This window comes from Sus scrofa, chromosome 12 (genome assembly GCF_054392235.1).
Source record: "Sus scrofa isolate SSC_HxYL_T2T_F1_AM1 chromosome 12, Sscrofa_HxYL_maternal_Yorkshire_Landrace_v2.0, whole genome shotgun sequence".
In the NCBI taxonomy this organism is placed as follows: domain Eukaryota; kingdom Metazoa; phylum Chordata; class Mammalia; order Artiodactyla; family Suidae; genus Sus; species Sus scrofa.
In genome coordinates, this window is record NC_139394.1 from 12,024,036 (window position 1) to 12,042,492 (window position 18,457).

At 48.8% G+C, this 18,457-nt stretch overlaps 1 protein-coding gene and 1 long non-coding RNA gene across 9 annotated transcripts in view; one reads left to right on the forward strand and one right to left on the reverse strand.

Moving 5' to 3' along the window:
- GNA13 (G protein subunit alpha 13) overlaps positions 1–1,527 on the reverse strand; it is a 57,276-nt gene extending 55,749 nt beyond the window's left edge. For all 7 annotated transcript variants that reach the window (XR_014820909.1, XR_014820908.1, XR_014820907.1 and 4 more), the window contains exon 1: positions 1,216–1,527. Coding sequence is in view for 4 of the 7 variants with exons in the window: in XM_084983891.1 (XP_084840017.1) it covers positions 1,216–1,498 (283 nt within the window). In the remaining 3 variants the exon portion in view is untranslated. The remainder of the gene's footprint in view (positions 1–1,215) is intronic.
- A 12,595-nt stretch (positions 1,528–14,122) lies between these two features.
- On the forward strand, positions 14,123–16,916 carry LOC146398044 (uncharacterized). 2 transcript variants are annotated; one of them, XR_014820400.1, is made up of 2 exons: positions 14,123–14,767; positions 16,634–16,916. It is a non-coding gene; the product is annotated as an uncharacterized LOC146398044 (long non-coding RNA). The 2 variants fall into 2 exon arrangements; XR_014820401.1 differs by having other exon boundaries at positions 14,544–14,767; positions 16,253–16,916.
- The last annotated feature ends 1,541 nt before the right edge of the window (positions 16,917–18,457 follow it).

Sequence of the window (18,457 nt, forward strand, 5' to 3'; positions counted from 1 at the left end):
AATCCCACTCAAAAAAATGCTGCTTGGAAAAGCTTGAAATCTATAGCGAACTCCTAGATAATTGCTACCCAGATGCAACAGAGAGAATCCTGACACACCTGAAGTACCAGACTCCGTACCGCAACTTTGGCAAATGCCTTTTATAAAGTAGAAAATATGATACAAAGAAAATGAAGTGCTAATTAACACTCAAACGACAAAAATAAAATCCCTCTTCTCTTAGCTCTTTGAAAGACCAGAAATAAAGTTCTTGTGCGTTTTTCACTTATTAACAAGGCTTAATCTAACTTAAAAAATACTGACAAACAGAAGCAGAGCCGACACTGATTCACTGACTCAACTTGTACAGGCTCTGCATCACTTCTAGGCCAAAGATTCTTTATTATCAACACACAGTTTAATTTAAGTAGTAGAAGCAAGTGGTGGTACCCCTTCCCTCCGGCCCCCAGTTACTAAGCAAAAGGAGAGTGGAACGTGTTGCATAGTGATTACAGGCAAACATCCTGCCCCACCGTGACACCCGGGCGAAAAACCACCGCTGCGAACTTTTTTAGACTAACTAAATGGGGCTACTCTTTCCTGACGCCAGTACAATAAACAGGACACCCTCAAGTTTCATATCCTTGCCCCAAAGGGTCCAAGAGCAGTCACCGTTCGCCCTTGACCAGAGTCTCGGGCAAAAGTTTCCTCATTGCGATGGTTCCAGAACACTGGAAGGGCCAAGGAAGCAGGGAAGTGGGAGCAGCCCCGATCCCATGTGACTCGGGCACCCACCCACCCGGGAAGGCGAGGCTGGGCAGGCAGCGCTGGGGCGTGGGGTCAGGGTGTAGGGTCTGGGGCTGGCTCTCGGGTCTGCTGCCTCGTCCGGAGGAGGGAAGACAGGAGGGGGCACCCCGCACTCCCGGCACCCGGCTCCCTTCACTTCCCTTCTCGCAGGGGGCGAGGCCAGCGACGGAGTGGGGGGTGGGGGGCCAGCCGGGATCCCTGCCCCGCAGCAAGAGGGAAAAGGGGCACCCCCAGGCATCCCCTCCGCTGGGGGCAAGGGCACCCCGGGCAGGCAGGGTCGGTGCCCGGGGCGCGCCCCCTTCCCGCGCGCCCGCCCGCCGGGCCCGTTTCTACTCCGGGGACTGAGCGAACGAGGGCGGTGCCCGGTCCCGCGCCGGCCCGCGGCCGCCCCCGGCCCCCGGCCCCCCGGCTCCGACCCCGGCCCGGCACCTTTGATCACGTTGCTGTAGATGGTGGGACGGAACTCCTCGCGCGCGCGCTGGTCGAAGTCCTGTCCGTGGATGATCCGCATCTGCTTCAGGAAGGTGGACTTGCCGCTCTCGCCCGCACCCAGCAGCAGGATCTTCACGAGCCGCTTCACGTAGGTCTTCTCCCGCGACAGGCATTTGTCGATCTCTTTGGACTTGCGCTGCTGCTCGGCCTCGCCGCTCGTCAGCACGCAGCCGGGGAAGCACACGGACAGCACGGACCGCGACGGCAGGAAGTCCGCCATCTTGCCGCCGCCGCCGCCGCCGCCGCCTCGGCGGGCCCCTCCGGCTCCCTCCACCTCCTCCTCGGGCGGCGGGCGGCTCCGGCACCGCGGCTCGAGGGCGGGGAGCGCAGTGGCGACCCGAGCGCGCCGGGGGAGGGAGGGAACCAGCGAACTGACTCGCAGGGCGGGCCAGGCGAGCCGGGGAGGGAGGGAGGGAGGGAAGGAGGGCGGGCCTGGGAGGGGCGGTGGCCCGGGGGACGTGCGCGTGCCCGCTGCCTCCGGGGGCGCGCGCGCACGCCGCGGCGGCTCCTCCGACCCGTGCGCTGGGCCGGAGAATCACGTTCTACTGTGAATTCGCGGCCGCCGTCAGGCGCGCGCGGGGAGGGGTTGAAGGGGTGGGGCCTTGTGTTCATGTGATCTCGGGCTGGGCGCCTTGCAGAGCCAGCCTTTCTGTTTCCCTTTAATTAGCTGCACCCACTTACGCGCCCAAGGGCTGCTTCCGGGAGCCCTGGAGGCTGGGGCCCGGAGAGAAGAACTCAGATGCAGCACTTTGGGTTCCCCAACCGCTCCCGCCGCGGTTACGTGCGGGTCGCCGGCTGTCATCGTTCGCTCTCCTAGTTTCGAGGCCATTGGCTTGAATGTTATTCAAAGAGCGAGCGCGAGTTGGGCAAGTTTTTGGTGCGTTTTCCTAGAGTATCTTCCTTGACATCCTGCTCTCACAAGCTCAAAACGTTAACCAAACATCTTCACATCCTCCCCAACACCGGCCCGCAGCTCTCTTCGGTATTCTCTGAGCCCTACAAAGATCATCTCTTGGAGGAGAAAGACTTCGTGTTGATGTTAATCTGAGATGGGCGAGGAGGGGTTGTTGATGTCTCATTGATGCGGATTCCAACCCAAGCTGCTGAAATCAAGATGTAGCTGCAGTAGGGTGAGGTCATGGTGAAAATCCCCCTTAACCGGACACTGTGATGCAGACTCTTCCCTAACAAGGAAGCAGATAAGCAAACAGACCGAGGAGAAGAGCCGGCAAATTTTAGGTTTCCTGCCAGATTACAGAGGATATGACCAGCCAAGGGACTTTTTTCCTATCCTAATAGCAGATTCAGGCCAGGACACCTGAAGGGCTGCCAGGAGACAAGCGACCAGTGACAGCTGGGTTGGCCCCCAAAAGCCAACTTCTTCATTCTTGGTATTCTAGTTTTAAGTGCAAAAAGGCTTTTGGGGTGGTCTCCGTTTATGGCAGTACAACCCTAATGTTCCTTGATGAGAACTTCTGTGGCTCAGAAACGTCTATGCGTCAGAAACTGAAGAAAGAGGTCAGCACTCCCAAGAGGCTCAGGAACAGGTTTAAATTTTAAAAATCAGTGCTAATCAGTTCACTGTCTGGGTTGGGTTAATGTCCGAGGAGCCTCATGACTCAGTAAACTGGCTGCAGTAAACAGTGCCTGTAGTGGGATTATCTCCTCTTGTCCTGGCCAAGCCCACAGGGTGGACAAGCTACAATATACAAAGTAGTGTAGGTTCAACTCTTAATATCTAAGGATTGTTAGGGCCAGAATCACTAGGTGGTGCCTTCAGGTAAAATATAGGGTAAACGTCTCTCCTGGTTGCAAGATCTCTCTGTGGCCTCAGCTAGTGTTTGGGAGGCTCTGTTCTCCACCCATGAAAGGATGAACCAGGGCAGGGGTCTAGCACCGGCCTCCAAGCACCCTTTCTATATGGACTCCAGATGCTAATCTGAATTCTACGAAAACAGGAAGAGGGAAGCCTATCAGTTAAGTAGTTAACATATTTTTTTTTCTTTTTCCAAAAGTGTGTGCAACGTAATGGAGAACCAAGGATGCCTAGGAGGCAGGAAGGTATTCCTGCCCAGCCAGTTCATGTTGTGACATGCAAAACAGCAGAGAAAGCTATTCAAAGCCCTGCCTATAACCTTGTGTTGGAACAAGCTTAGCTCAGAACTGGCCCAGCTGCTCTAATCGATGTTTCTGAAAAATGAGATCTCTTCGGGCGTCGCCTGAGTTTTGGCTGCAGTAGTCCAACTGTTTCGAACTGTCTGGTAATCCAGCTCCCTTGAAAATGTGAGCATATAAATGAGCCAGAGGTCTGGCGGTTCCTCAGAAAGTTAAACATAGAATTGCCACATGACCCAGCAGTTTCACTCCTGGGTATATATCTAAAAGAACTAAAAACAGGCATTCAAGGGAGTTCCCTTTGTGGCTCAGCGGTTAAAGAACCCGACTAGGATCCATGAAGATGCGGGTTCCATCCCTAGCCTCGCTCACCCGGTTAAGGATCCGGCATTGCTGTGAGCTGTGGTGTAGGCCGGCGGCTACAGCTCCAATTCGACTTCCATGTGCCACAGGTGTGGCCCTAAAAAGAAAAAAAAAAAAAAAAACAAGCATTCAAAGAAAAAACTGTACACCTAGGTTTATGGCAGCACTATGCAGAATAGCCCAAAGGGGGCATCAACTCATATATCCATCAGTGGATGAATGGAAAAACAAAATGTACATCCAGGCAATGCAATTATTCAGCCATAAAGAGAAATGAAGTACTAATACAGGCTACAACATGAAAGAGCCCTGAAAACATTATGCTACATGAAAAAGCCTGTCACAAAAAAGCCACATATTGTAAAGTTCCATTTCTATGAAATACCTGCAATAGACAAATCCATGTAAACAGCAGGTTAGGAGTTGCCAGGAGCCAGGGGAGGGAGGAATGGGGAGTGACTGCTTAATACATGCATGGTTTCCTGGAAGCTCCCCTCGTGGCTCAGTGGAAACAAATCTGACTAGTATCCATCCCTGGCCTCTCTCAGTGTGTTAAGGATCTGGTGTGGCCGTGAGCTGTAGTGTAGGTCACAGACTCAGCTCAGATCAGGCATTGATGTGGCTGTGGTGGAGGCCAGCAGTTACAGCTCCAGTTGGACTCCTGGCCTGGGAACTTCCATATAGTGAGGCCCTAAAAAGAAGAAAATAAAAAAAAAGAGAAGTAGATACAGGGTCTTCTTTTGGGTGATGAAAATGTCTAGGAACCAGACAGTGGTAATGATTAATTCACAGAACATTGTGAATGTACTAAATGCCCCCAAATTGTACTTTTTTTTTTTTTTTTGGTATGCCTGAGACACGTGGAAGTCCTGGACCAGGGATCTAACCTGCACTACAGCAGTGACCATGCCAGATCCTTAACTTGCTAAGCCACCAGGTTACTCCCTGAATTGTACACTTTAAAATGGTCAGATGATGAATTTAATGTTATGTGAATTTCACCCCCACTTAAAAAAAAAATGAGGTAGGGAAAACAATATTTTCCATAAAAGAAATCATTGACATCATTTAACATTGAGGCACCCACAGTGGGCGATCTTCAGTGAATGAAAGTGTGGTTATGTTTAGTTTAAAACAGTGCTAACAATTTAAATTATTTGCACCAGAAGCAAATCTATCGTAGCTCTTGGTTCAGGTTACATTGGGATGACATTAGTTAATGATACTTTAATTTTCGGATAAACAGTTTCATAACTGAAGTAAAAAAAAAATCCAAACTTTTGAAGGGAATGACCTCTTGGTTGGAATTGGATCTGCTGGGTGCTCCTATTTCCAATAGGCCCAGAAGTGACTTCATTGGAAGCATCTGTACTGTTAGCCAGGTAATCCATATGCAAATGAGGGATTCAGATGCCCTGCAGCGGCCGTGATAAAATGATTAAACAGTCAGTTGCAATGCTCTTTTCCTTCCGGAATCGAGGTAGCCAACAATCTTGCTAGATAAATAATGAAGGTGTGACTAAAAATGTAGAAACACATTTCCAAACAGCTTTTCTCCTCGGATGTGGTCACCTGAGGATGGAACGGGCCCTTTCTAGCAATACTGCCAATTCCTGAAATCTATTCATAATTTTCTGTTGGAACAGAGCGAAAATTTTTCTGTTGGAAAGAAGATTTCCTATCTTATAGTCACTTTTTTTGTTTGTTTGTTTGTTTGTTTTTCCAAAAAAAGGTTTTGTTTTCAAGTGGCATTACTTAGCTCGTTTACCAAACTTCGTGCCAAAAAAACGTTGGGCTGCTTACCCAAATCAGTGTTATCCGCAAAGGACAAAAATTTGTCACCCTCAGATGTATTCAAAAGAATGTGCCAGAGGCTCTAGGAACAATTCCAAGAGAGGAGTATAAAACATTTTTTGGAATGATGGGAAGATATAATTTAAATAAGTGCTTCGCCTTCCAAAATGACTACTCCCTCCTAGGACAGGACGACACCCGTTTAGATATGTTTATTTAAAAATCAGTCACCATTACTTGATGGTTGAATGGTGTGTTAATTTTTCTAATAAGGAGGATGACACATCTGGGGTTGCGTGGCTCTGTTCTGTCTCCTCCTCATCATTACGTAGGTGGATTCTAATTCTTTCTTATAAATAAAATAGCCATCAACTTGCCATTACCTTCCTTTATTGTACTAGAAAAGGAAGGGAATTCCCTAGACCTGCCATAATACAAATCCCTTAGAGTTGTGTGTGTGTGTGTGTGTGTGTGTGTGTGTGTGTGTGTGTGTGATGTTTTAACTGCCCCAAAGCACTTTGACCTATTTTATCTCACTTTCCGCTTACAATAGCCTGACCAGGAACACCCAGTATTCACCTCGCTCCCATAGCAGGAGGAAGCCGAAGGAAAGAAAACCTTTTGTACTCAAAACCTCATCCAGCCCGGCCAGTTGCAGAGCCAAAAGAGAAATCCCCCTGCCCCCACTTTTGAGTCTGAATCCAGTGCTCCTTCTGATATGCCAAAATCCAGGCGGTGCTCCAACCACCACCCACCTCTCATCCCCCCCACCCCCCACCCCCTGCCACCGCTGCCAAGTGCCCAGGTGCCTGAAGATCAAATTTAAGAAACAGGGAGCTAACTGTACTTAACCATGGGGCTCCACAGAGCCCCGTAGTTAAGTTTGTTTGTTTATTGGTTGGTTGGTTGGTTGGTCCGTTTTCCCAGCCCCTTTTGCGCTAACTGCCACCTTAAGGCTTACCAGCTCTTAGGCTGATTCTGGTAAGATCTGCTGTGATGGAGCTCAGCCTCTGGTTTGTAAAATGTTCCAGGTGGTTGATGTAGAAATAAAAAAAGAGGAGCCACACTTCTGGCAATATTTACGGGCTGGCCTAAGCCCCAGATGTTCCCAACACGTGAGTTCAATAGGGAAAGGCAACTTTTTTGGTAAATGAACGGTGATGGTGCCCTTCCCAGAACAAGCCTCTCATGTGGAAAGCTTTGTCGGAAACTCGGCATGTGGAGCTGCGTTGTTGGTGGGTTTTGTTGCTGTCATTATTAATGGGAAACATGGCCTTAATTACTGATTGTATTTTTCTCAGCCTCCAAGAAGGATCGGAGAGCTGCGGTTGACCAGCTGTGACCTCACTCAGCTTCTCCGAAGCTTCTCCGCTTGGAGAAACTTACACCTTGCTTACTGCATCGGCCGGATTTATGGGCAGTCTATTTATATAACACTAAACACAAGGCTTTGCTTGTAAATCTGAGATGCTTTCTGGGAATCTCAAAACATCCCGCTCAGTCTCTTCCCTTGATTTCCCCTTAAAGCTTTTCGAGATGAGGGATACTTTTTATATTTTATTGCCTGTCGATGGGCTGCCCCTTGCTTGTAACAGGTCAAGGTCCTGTAACATTCATTCCGTTTCTCCAAAGAGGTTTCAGTGTGCGAAGTCTCAGTTGATTCCTGTGTCTTAAAATCCTCTGCTCCCAATCCAGCTGCAGCAGTTCACTTTTCCTTAGAACCTGGACTAGCAGGCCTGGGCCTGCTGCTTCCAGGAACCATGCTTGTGGCTAGCTGGCTAGCCAGGTAGTATCACGTGTCATGGCCTCTAGACCTAGCCTTTGCCCAAGGATAAATGCCAAGATGAGTTGACCAGTGAAGCAGTAAGAGCTCACACGGGGACACAGAGAAGTGGTCCACGTGGCCTTTGTTAGACTGTGGCAGCTTGGCTTCCCCAGAGCCAAGAAGGTCCTTGGTGCATCTGTCTCCAAACTCCTGTGTCCGCTGTTAAGGAAAAGAAGGGCTTGCGCATGGCAGGATTCAGGGACTGGTAGCAACGGCCGGGTCAGAATCACAGAGTCAGAGTTCTAGAAGATGAGTACTGTGGAGGTCTGGCTCCTGCCTTCATTGCTAACTAGCTCCCTTCCCACAGTGGGAGGGTTACACCAGGCCCACAAAGGAGAAGAAGAGGAAAGAAGAGCAAGGGGAAGCGGCTCCTTGCATGGTAAGCAGTTTTGCAGTGTGATCGTTTTCCCTTTTTTGAGCTAATACAGAGACTGGTAATAGGAAAAATTCCCTTAAGCAATGAGTTGAGGTAATCTGCTTTTCTGGTTAAACCATAAGAAGCACATCAAATTTGCCAGTTGTTTTCTTTCCCAGAGAGAGCATGAAGTTTGGGTGTGGGAACTTGGGGAGAACACAGTTAACAGATCAGAGCCTTACCCTTTTATATCTGTAAAGTGGGAGTATTTAGACATAAAGTTGTGGCCTGAGGATTAAATTATAGAACAAGTGGGGAGTTCCTGTAGTGGCTCAGCAGAAACAAATCTGACTAGTATCCATGAGGATGCAAGTCAGGTTCGATCTCTGGTCTTGCTCAGTGGGTTAAGGATCCAGCATTGCTGTGAGCTATGGTGTAGGTCCCAGACATGGCTCCGATCTGGCATGGCTGTGGCTGTGGTGCAGGCCAGCCACTACAACTCCAGTTTGACCCCTGGCCTGGAAACCTCCATATGCTGTGAGTGTGGCCCTAAAAAGACAAAAAAATTATGAAAAGAAAAAAAAAATAGAACAAATGTGCTCAGTCTGGCTCCATAAATGAGAGATCCAGTTTTAATTATCTGATGACAAAGCCACCAAACTTTTTTAAAAACCTTCTGAAGGTTTAGCAATATTGTCCTGGTCAGAATGTTCTCCCATATATTTCCTGAGCCCTTCCTTCTATGGTTTAAACGTCTCTCTTCTCTTTCCAGTGCTCAGGTTCACTCATAGCAGCTGGTGTGTTCCCCAGCAGGGTCGGTTGATACAACAATAAGAAAAATGTATATATGCTATAATTCAAAAAGATGCATGCACCCCAATGTTCACTGCAGCACTATGTACAGTAGCCAAGACATGGAAGCGACCTAAATGTCCATCAACAAAGGAATGAGTAAAGAAGATGTGGTATATATATAAAGGAATATTACCCAGCCATTTGCATTAACATGGATACAACTAGAGATGATTATATGAAGCCAAGTAAGTCAAGCAAAGAAAGGCAAATACCGCATGATATCACTCATATGTGGAATCTAAACTATGACACAAATGGGAGTTCCTGTTTTGGCGCAGTGTGTTACGAAGCTGACATGGGGCCCATGAGGACAAGGGTTGAATCCCTGGCCTTGCTCAGTGGGTTAAGGATCCATGGTTGCTGCAAGCTGTGGTGTAGGTCACAGATGTGGCTCGGATCCAGTGTTGCTGTGGCTGTGGTATAGGCCTGCAGTGGCAGCTCTGATTTGACCCCTAGTCTAGGAACTTCCGTATGCTGTGGGTATGGCCATAAACAGAAAAAGAAAATATGACACATATGAACTTATCTATCAAATAGAAACAGACTCAGACATAAGAGAACAGACTTGTGGTTGCCAAGGGGGAGCGGGAATGGGGGTGGAGGAATGGACTGGGAGTTTGGGATTAGCAGAGGCAAACTATTACATAGAGACTAGATAAACGACCAGGTCCTGCTGTATAGCACAGGCCTGCTTGAATAGGTACTGTGAGACCCACTGATCTGGGGGGAGCACAGGCTGTGGGTGGGGCCCTTGGCCTTGCACTCTGAGTAGGGGCAGCACCAGGAGAGGGCCCGAGCAGGACTCTCTAAAGCACACGTGGGGTGGGGGTGGGGGGCTTCTCTTGCTGGGAGCAAGGTCAGTAACTGGCTGGGAGAATATAATGAGATGACATCTAAATTGTCCCCTTTTTACAGATATGGGGGCTGAACTTGACCTCAAAAACATCCAACTCCCCAGGCTCTTGAACTGGATCCTGGTGGGGAACACTTATGAAGGTTCAGCTGAAGCATTGCGTTTAAGTCATTCATTAGCCAGCGCCTGGCTGGGGGCTTTTGTGCCCCTTGGATAGAAGCCTGCCGAAGGTCTGGGCCTCCCTGTCCTTGCCAAGGCCGCCCCAAGAAGGCAATGGGTGCTTTACAGAAGAGCAGACACACAGTGCGTTTTGGACCAGCCCTCAGTTGTTTCCTCACCCTGGACTTCGGCTCAGGGCCTCGAAGAAGGCAAGGGACATGGCCCCAAGCGTTACACCTGGCTCCTCAAGGAGCTGCGGTTCTGCGGCCCCACCTTAGGTGGGATCTGAGGCCCTTAAAGCCAAGCTCATCCTCTGTAATTTAGGAGCTCACGTGTGTGTTTTGGCAGAAAAGGTGAGGTGCTCCGATAGTCAAACACTGACCCCTCCTGCTTTTGGTGGTTTTCTCTCTAAGAATCCCATAGATCACAGACACACTTGGGATTTGGGGGCTATTTAACTCCCCCTGGGACAGACAGACTTGACTCAACAGACTCACTAGGAAAAGCACAGTGAGTTCTGATGTACCTCCACTTATATCTTGGGTTCCCCAAAGATTTGGCCCTCCGTGGCCCTATTCTCAATTATTTAATCTTCTCCATAAGTGAGGGCACAAATAATAGCAGCGGGCACTTTATCAATTGCCTTCCCTCCATCCCCCAAAATAATCCTCTTATGGAAAAATAGCATTTTCTTAGGGAAATGTTTCTTTGTTTTTGTTTGTTTGTTTGTTTGTTTGTTTAAGGGCCACATCTGTAGCATATGGAAGTTCCCAGGCTAGGGGTGAATTGGAACTGTAGCTGCCAGCCACAGCAATGTGGGATCTGAGCCGTGTCTGCGACCCAGTGACCTTGGCTGCAGCTTGGGACAATGCTGGATCCTTAACCCCATGAGCGAGGCCAGGTATTGAACCCGCATCCTCATGGATACTCATTGGGTTCTTAACCCTCTGAGCCACAATGGGAACTCAGGGAGATGTTTCTTTTCACAAAGTACCCTCTTGGTGAATTGCATGCCTATCCCAGCACTGCCAGCCATTTTTCTCTTTGTCCAGCAGTGGAAACATCCAAAGTTCTCCCCGTTTTGCTTCTCAGGCCATCTTCCTCTGTTTCAGCTCCTTTCCTTTTCCTGTCCCCTCTCCTTCCTGACACCACCCCTGTCCATCCCATCATTTTCTTCCTTCTCCTCTCTCTTTCCCCAGGATAGGCAAGGTACCTGGTCTCTGAGGTCCTACAGCATCCACCCCCTGCCCCCACCCCATCATAGCATTGCTCACACTGGACTGCAATTGTCCCCTCAACCACTGGGCCCTCTGAGACAAGGGACACGGCCAGCTGACCTTGTGCCTTCAGCATCTAGCATGTCATATCGTAAAGGCTCATTAAATGCATGTAATTTATTTTTAGTTTATTTTATTTGGCCATGCCAGGGCCATGTGGAAGTTCCCAAGCCAGAGATCAAACCTGTGCCACAGCAGTGACAATGCCAGGTCCTTAACCCACTGCACCACATGGGAACTCCTAAATGCATGTTATGCACATCTTTTTTTTGGGGGGGGGGAACCAGGCGCACAGCATTGCAGAAGTTCCCAGGCCAGGGATCAAACCTGTACCACAGCAGTGAAAACAAGGGATCCTCAACGACTAGACCACCAGGGAACTTCTAAATGTATGTGATGTAAAAGAGTATCCACTGTCTGCTTCTCCGAAATCACTTTCCTGCATTTCTGACAGCAGCCAGCTGGATTTGTGGCCCTCACATGTGCTTCAGGAATCTAGAGTTTTGAACGTGGCTAGTAAAAATATAATGCAAGCCATGTGCATAATTTTAAATTTCCTAGTAGCCGCGTTAGGGGAAAAAAAAAAGTGAAATTGGGGAGTTCCCATCATGGCGCAGCAGAAACAAATCCGACCAGGAACCATGAGGTTGTGGGTTTGATCCCTGGCCTCAATCAATGGCTTAAGGATCTGACATTGCTGTGAGCTGTGATGTAGGTCGCAGACGCAGCTCAGATCTGGCATTGCTGTGGCTGTAGCTGTGGCTGGCAGCTGCAACTCTGATTGGACCTCTAGCCTGGGAACCTCCGTGTGCCACGGGTGCGGCCCTAAAAAAAAAAGGAAATTGAATTAAACAATGTAGTTTATTGAGCTCGATATATCCAAAATATTTCAACATGTAATCAAATAAGGATTATTATAGAGAGATTCTTACTGTGCAGCCCTAAAAAGCAAAAACCAAAAAAAAAAAGAAAAAAAAATTGTTCCAAATACAATTACACGTTTCCCAGTACCTGAATCACGTGCCAGTCTTTACATTTAACTTAACTAAAATTTAAGTAAAATTTAAAATAAGCTCCTCAGGGTCACTAGCCACATTAAAATTTTTATTTTTATTAAAAAAAATTATTGGAGGAGTTCCTGTTGTGGCTCAGAGGGTTAAGAACCTGACTAGCATCCATGAGGATGAGGGTTTGATCCCTGGCCTCAATCAGTGGGTTAAAGGATCCAGCGCTGCCATGAGCTGTGGCGGCGTAGGTGGCAGACGGGGCTTGGATCTGATGTTGCTGTGGCTCTAGTGTAGGCCAGTGGCTCCAGCTCCAGTTTGACCCCTTGCCTGGAAACCTCCATATGCCACAGGTGCAGCCCTAAAAAAAAAAAAAAGACAAATTAATAAATAAAAATTTATTGGTGTATGGTTGATTTACAATGTTGTATTAGCTTCCGATGTACAGCAAAGTGAATCAGTTATACATATACATATATTTATTCTTTTTCAGCTTCCTTTCCCATATAGGTTATTAAAGAATATTGAATAGATTTCTTTGTTCTATACAGTAGGTCCTTGTTAGTTATCTCTTTTATAGTAGTGTGTATATGTTAGTCCCACATTTCCAATTTATCCCTCCCCTGCCATGTTTCCCCTTTGGTAACCATAAGTTTGATTTTGAAATCTGTGAGTCTGCTTCTGTTTTGTAAATAAGTTCATTGGGGATTTCCTGTCGTGGCGCAGCGGAAACGATTAAACCCCTAGCCAGGGAACCTCCATGTGCCGCGGGTGTGGCCCTAAAAAGCAAAATAAATAAAGAAATAAATATAAAATAAAATAAAAATAAGTTCATTGGTATCATTTTAAAATTCCACCTTTACGTGGAGTTCCTGTCATGGTGCAGTGGTTAACGAACCCGACTAGGAATCATGAGGTTGCAGGTTCGATCCCTGCCCTTGCTCAGTGGGTTGACGGTCTGGCGTGGCCGTGAGCTGTGGTGTAGGTTGCAGACACGGCTCGGATCCCGCGTTGCTGTGGCTCTGGCGTAGGCCAGTGATTCGACCCCTAGCCTGGGAACCTCCATATGCCACAGGAGCGGCCCAAGAAATGGCAAAAAGAAAAAAAATAAAATAAAGTAAAATAAAATTCCACCTATACGTGATATATTTGTCTTTGTCTGACTCACTTCACATAGCATGATAATCTCTAGGTCCATCCTTGTTGCTGCAAAGGGCATTATTTCATTCTTTTTTATGGCTGAGTAATATGCCATACATTACATATATGTACCACATCCTTTTCATCCATTCCTCTGTCCACAGACATTTAGGTGGCTTCCATGTCTTGGCTATTGTAAATAGTGCTGCTATAAAGCGGGGGCGGGGGGGGATCTTTTCGAATTGCGGTTTTCTCTGGATAGATGCCCAGGAGTGGGATTGCTGGATCATGGGGTAGTTCCACGTTTAGCTTTTTAAGGAACCTCCACACTGTTCTCCATAGTGGTTGTACCAGTTGACATTCCCACCAACGGCGTAGGAGGGTACTAGCCACATTTTAAGGGCTCAATAGCTACGTGGAGCTGATGGCTGTTTCCTGGGCCAATCCGTAGGAAGTGGACGGAAGCCTGGGATGATTGGTTACAAGGAAAGGAGTGAGGAAGGGCCTTCCAGGCAGGTGAGACCCCTGTGCTGGGACAACCCGGGAGCCACGGATTTGATGAGAATCGGTTAAGGCCGACAAGGCGTGATGGAGTCAGGTTGGGAAGGGATGGCCTCCGGGGTCATGATGCTGAGATTTTATGCTGTCACTAGACAGAGACCGCTATAATATTTTCGAGCGGGGGGTGGGTGCCACGTGCAGTTTTAGGATGATCCACCTGGCACAGGTGCCAATGAGGGGAAGGAGCGGGGAGAGGCCGCAGCCAGGAGGGACCACCTGGAGGCAGCTACAGTGACCCAGGTGGGCAGTGATAGCACCTGGCTCGAGGGAGAGCGGAGAGAACCATCCTCGGACTTCTCAAGGCCAGACTCCACAGCACTTGGAAAGCAAGGAGGCTCTTTAGAGCGAGGCCAAGGACAGAGGCAGAGATGATGGGAGGCTTGCAGGTCGCATGCTTGGGAGCTGGGTTGACCGAAAGGTTTAAAGAGCCAGACTGCTTCTGCCTGTCAGAGAGCTACTCCTCTAAGATAGATGACTGAACCCAGGCCCAAGAGACTTTTTTTTTTTTATGGGTTTTTATTTTTAAAGCACATGTATAATTTATAACATCCACTCCACCCTCTGAATCACACGGTGACCCTGGACTTTACCCAGAGTCTCTGAGGTTGTGAAAGACACTCCTTAATTCTAGGGAGCTCCTGGAGGTGCTGGATCCAAGCTGGAGCTGAATTAAAGACTTCAGAAGCTGGAGGAAACGTCTAAGCTGCGACAGCTCCCTGGCTAGTTTTTCATCCCCTAATAGCTTCCCAGGGGGAGAGCATTGCTTCTAACGTGAATTCAGGCTTTGCCGGGGTTGTGCGGGGGAGGCTCTGCTGGAAAGGAAGCTGCTTCTGGTCCCTCGCTACCCCACCCCTCTCCACGCCACCCCGGCTCCTGTGATTCTCCAGTGGCCTGAGTCACTGTGATCTTCACTCTCCTCCTGCCTATGGTCCGGGTCAAAAGCAAGCCTGCTGGGGCTGCAGGCACACAGACCTATGGACTGTGAAGCAAACCCAGCACTGCATTGTCTGGATGAGTGGGGAGTGCCGGCTCGGGCCAGGCACTGTGCCTCTATTGTGTGAGACAAAGGGGCGAGGTCAACTGGTCAACCAGCCAACACGGTACTAAGTTGGGAGCAGGGACAGCTGGCCGGGAGAGCGAGCACATCAACCAGCCTGGGAGCTCAGGGTGGGGCCTCTCGGAAAGCAGGTGAGTGGTGTCTGAGTTGGGTTTTGAAAGAAGAGGAAGGGAAGAAGGGAACAGGAAGGAGAGCACTGCGGGCTGGGGGATTGAATCCAGACGCAGACTAGGAGGCAGGGAATAACCATGGAATAACAAGAGCGTGGTGGTGGTTGGTGCCTGCCTTCTTGCTCTGTGCTAGGCACTGGCCAACGGCCTCTCATCTGTTAGACTTGTTCCCATTTCCCAGATGGGGAAACTGAAGCTCTGAGCCATGCGAAAGGGCACTCATCAAGGTCACACTCAAGGGATGATGCTGATTCCGATCCAGAAAGGTCTGATTCAGGCCGCTCCTCTCAGCAGCACAGAGCATTCCAGCACGTGCAAATCATTCAGCATCCTATGGGGAACACGTAGGGACACCCCACGCTGATTTGCAAATGCTAGGTTTTATTACAGTCTTGAAAGAGTTGACCAGGCAGTTCCCTGCAGGACACGAAGGGGATACGTACGTGACCGTCCCGGCCCTGCCCAGCACTGCAGCGTCCAGTGACAGGGCAGTGTGTGCGGGGCATGTTCAAGCAGCTTTGAACTCACTAGCTGGGTGGGTCTGGGCAGGCACTTCCTCCTGGCGCTGGCTGGGCACCAGATGTGGGTTTTTCTAGGTCAGGCGGGTCTATCTTCAGCTGCCCAAGGATGCAGTTTGTGTAAACTGCAGACATTGCCAGAGTGCTGTGTAAACACAGACTATCTCCTGCTCCAGTGCTTCCTCTGGGGAGACTCCTCCAACTGAGATGCTTGATTCCAACTTTCTTATCAACTTGAGCTTCCTACCCTGATATAAGGAAGCTATTAAAGTCTGTTTCCTGGTATTGCCTTGACCCCACCAGGGCACCGTGTTCAAGTGAATGTCCCTTAGGGGAGAATAGTTTTCACCTTCTAAAATTTTTTAGGCCCCCACATCAAACAAGCTTACAGGCATTTTAAAAATGTATTTTTGCCAAAGCCTTATGCTCTTAATGTTTACTTTCCACTCCAGCTAGTTTAGAAGTATTTACTTGGCTTTCATGCCTCTTCTTTGCAAAAGGCAGCCTGGGCTGCCTCTTTCACCCTATTTTTAGAATTTTTCCTTTCCCAGTGTCATTCCCTTTTTTAAACTATCCCTCAAATAAGTCCCGTTCACCTCTTGTAAACCTCCTTTTTTTTTTTTTTTGTTTTTTAGGGCTGCACCCGTGGCATATGGAGGTTCCCAGACTAGGGGTCTCATTGGAGTTGTAGCCACTGCCCTAGGCCACAGCCACAGCAATGCCAGATCTGAGCCGCCTCTGCGACCTACACCACAGCTCGTGGTAACGCCGGATCCTTAACCCACTGAGCGAGGCCAGGGATCGAACCCGCATCCTCACAGATACTATGTCGGTTCTTAACCCGCTGAGCTACAATGGAAACTCCAACTTCTTTTAAACTTTTCCTCCTACTTCTTCTGTCTCCCCTCTGCCCTTCTGATTATTAAAGTCCTAGCCTCCTCGCTCTCCAAGTGCTGCTACAGAAATAAGGAATTTGAGGAAAAAGAAACGGCGATGGACAACCCTCAAGATCTAGCTATTAAAAAAGCCAAACATTCCTTAAGCGTGCTTATCTTATGTTTCTCCCTCTCAGTTTTCCCATGGAACTTACAGTCTCGGCTACACAATTTAGGGCTTGTGGTGGTCAGCCCCTCCAGGGTAGCCTCCAATGGGTTTCTACTCCTGGTATTTACACCCTTGCGTAGCCTCTCCCAAAATGAACAGGGCCACCCTGCCCCGCCAGCCCCATAACCAATAGGTTATTGTGGCACAGAGTTTCATTCTAAAAGACACTTGGGCTTCCGCCTTGCTCTGTTGGATTATCTGGCAGGGAAGGAGCCAGCTGCCACATCGTTAGGACACTCAAGCAGCCCCAGGCAGGGGACCCCATGGAAAAGAACGGAGGCCTGCTGCCCGCAGCCAGTGTCAACTTGCCAGCCCTGTGAGCGAGCTATCCAGGAAGGAGATACGAGTCAAGCCCCCGGCAATTCCCTGTCTGCAACCTTTCAAGAGCTCCTGAACTAGAACCAGGCAGTTCTAAGTGCCTGCCAACTTCCTGACCCACAGAAACTCTGTGACATAATAAATGTTAATTGCTGTATTCAGCTGCTAAATTTCAAGGTGTTTTGTTGTGCAGCCATAGACAACGAATTCAGAACTTAAACACGGATATTACTAATAATAGCAGTTAATATGAGTAAGTGCTTGATCAGTGCCAGGCACGATTTAGCACTTTATATATAATATCTCACTTAATAGTATAGTCAATACTAATAATCCCTACAACAATAAACATTGATCGAGTGCCAGTGTTCTAAGTGTTTCTATATGCTAGTCAGTCCTTCAAGTGGCACTGTGAAGTCAGTACTGTGATTGGTATCATTCCCATTTTACTCTTAAGGAAATTGAGGCAGAGAGAAGTTGAGTAATGTGCCAAGACACACTGCTTGGATGTGGTAGAGCTGGGATTGGAACCCAGCCTGGCCTGTGTCCCCACACCCCCTTCCTTATGCTGTCTGTGCTGGTTCGTGTGAGTCTTGGCTCCCTGATACAAGCAGACTCTTTTTCTAGTGACTGTGTCTTTTGCTTCTGCTTACCCACCACAATGTACACATAATAAGGGCTCAATAAATTCTCACAGATCTGCGGGATCCCTTAGCTCAGCCCTCAATCATTCAACCAGACGGTTATGGCACTTATCACATGTAAATATGGTAATGCACTGACCGCATGCAAATACGGTAAAGATTTTTCTCTGTGCAAGCAGAACTGCTGCCTTGCCAGCCACCAAGACCCGTCCCCTTATGGCGAAAGGTATTGTTTCAGATACACTCGTGCCGAGATTTGACCTGTATGTACTCAGGTTCCTCGAGCCTCCGCACGTCTATCCTGCCCCTGCTGGGTGCTTAGCTCTCACCATGGCCCTGGGGACATGGAAAGTACCTTCTATTGACCAAGCAGATGCTGATTCCAAGAAAGCTCAGACGGCCGCTTCACTTGAAAGTGCAATCACTCAAGTTCCACATAAGCATCGGCCCCCTCCTGTCCTGCCTTGCCATCTGGGAGTCTGCCTGGGGAGAGCCTGGGAGAAGAGAGGCTGTGGACTTCCTGCAAACCTGTGGAATTCTTGTTATAACACGGTCACTGCCAGGGGCTCCTAGAAGGAGCCTGACAGAATGGGTGGCTGGAAAACCTCCCTTGAGTAAGTTCCTTTGTGTCATTTGGCTCCAACGTTGGCCTGAAGGATGAGGTAACAACTGCTCTACGAAGTCCTTTTACCAAATGTCTGTTGAACTCCTAAGCGGAGCGGAACTCCCGACCGTAAAGATTCGTATGACAGGGTCCCTGCTTGCAATGTGCTAACAACTGGTGAGGAAGACTGACAGAAATGGATATATTATTGAGCCACTTTCAAGGTCTCGGGGGCGGGGCGGATGGGGAGCTGGGCGGGGGTGGGGAGCGGGGCTGGGCGGAGGGCAGTTGCCAGGCTGCCCCTTTCGAATGGGAAAATAATGGGTCGGGGCTACTTAAATGTTGCCCTGGTGATCTGCTCGGCCTCTTGCATCTAGAAGCAGGATGGCAGGCTGGCTGTAAAGAGCTGTTTTTACATCTGTTCCAAGGGCTTCCCGGAAAGACAGAAGAAAGAAAAAGAAAG